This window comes from Malurus melanocephalus, unplaced genomic scaffold (assembly GCF_030028575.1).
Source record: "Malurus melanocephalus ecotype Western Australia unplaced genomic scaffold, MMel_1.1 scaffold_3185, whole genome shotgun sequence".
NCBI classification, from domain to species: Eukaryota; Metazoa; Chordata; class Aves; order Passeriformes; family Maluridae; genus Malurus; species Malurus melanocephalus.
In genome coordinates, this window is record NW_026626417.1 from 1,798 (window position 1) to 2,815 (window position 1,018).

At 62.9% G+C, this 1,018-nt stretch overlaps 1 protein-coding gene across 1 annotated transcript in view; it reads right to left on the reverse strand.

Moving 5' to 3' along the window:
- Window positions 1-6: 6 nt before the first annotated feature.
- LOC130588046 (steroid 21-hydroxylase-like) overlaps window positions 7-1,018 on the reverse strand; it is a gene marked incomplete at its 5' end in the record, with an annotated part of 4,387 nt that continues 3,375 nt past the window's right edge. Inside the window, one exon of the mRNA XM_057388999.1 lies at window positions 7-1,016. Within this exon, the coding sequence (XP_057244982.1) occupies window positions 724-1,016 (293 nt within the window). The remainder of the gene's footprint in view (window positions 1,017-1,018) is intronic.

Consider the following 1,018-nt stretch of genomic DNA (forward strand, 5'->3'; position numbering starts at 1 on the left):
GAGGTCAGCAGGGGTCAGTCAGGGGGTCAAGGTCAGCCAGGTTGAAGCAGTATCACACAGGGCCAGGTGAAGTCAGGGAAGGTCACACAGGGCCAGGTGTGTTCAGGAATGGTCACAGAGGGCCAGGTGAAGTCAGGACAGGTCACATGGGGTCAGGTGAGGTCAGGAAAGGTCACACGGGGTCAGGTGAGGTCAGGAGAGGTCACACAGAGCCAGGTGTGTTCATGTCACACGGGGTCAGGTGAGGTCAGGCAGTGTCACACAGGGCCAGGTGAATTCAGGACAGGTCACACAGGGTCACCCAGGGCCAGGTGTGCTCAGGAAAGGTCACAGAAGGTCAGGTAAATTCAGGTCACATGGGACCAGGTGAATTCAGGAAAGGTCACCTAGGGTCAGGTGTGTTCAGGAACAGTCACACGGGGCCAAGTGAAGTCAGGACAGGTCACATGGGGCCAGGTGTGTTCATGTCACACGGGGTCAGGTGAGGTCAGGACAGGTCACACGGGGTCACCCAGGGTCAAGTGTGCTCAGAAAAGGTCACATGGGGTCAGGTGAGGTCAGGGAAGGTCACCAGGGCCAGGTAAGGTCAGGAAACGTCACATGGGGTCATGCAGGGTCAGGTGTGCTCAGAAAAGGTCACCCAGGGCCAGGTGGAGTCAGGTGTATTCAGGACGAGTCAGAACGAGCTGAGAGCCGCAGTTTTGGGGACGATCAATAAATCGGTCAGGCAGAGGCAGCCCCGGGGCACGGGGAGCCGGTGGGAGCACAGGGCACCATGCGCACGAGGAACGGGGGACAGCGCAGCACCGTGCCCGGGGACCCCTCCAGCCCCGGCAGCCCCCCCGGGCCCGGCTCCAGGCGGAACTCGCTCAGGATCAGCCCCAGGAACACCAAGAGCTCGGCCCGGGCCAGGCCCTCCCCGGGACACGAGCGAGCCCCGCAGCCGAACGGCAGCAGCGAGCGAGAGGGAGCGCCCGGGGCCAGGAACCGCTCTGGGGAGAGGGGCAGGGTTGGGGGG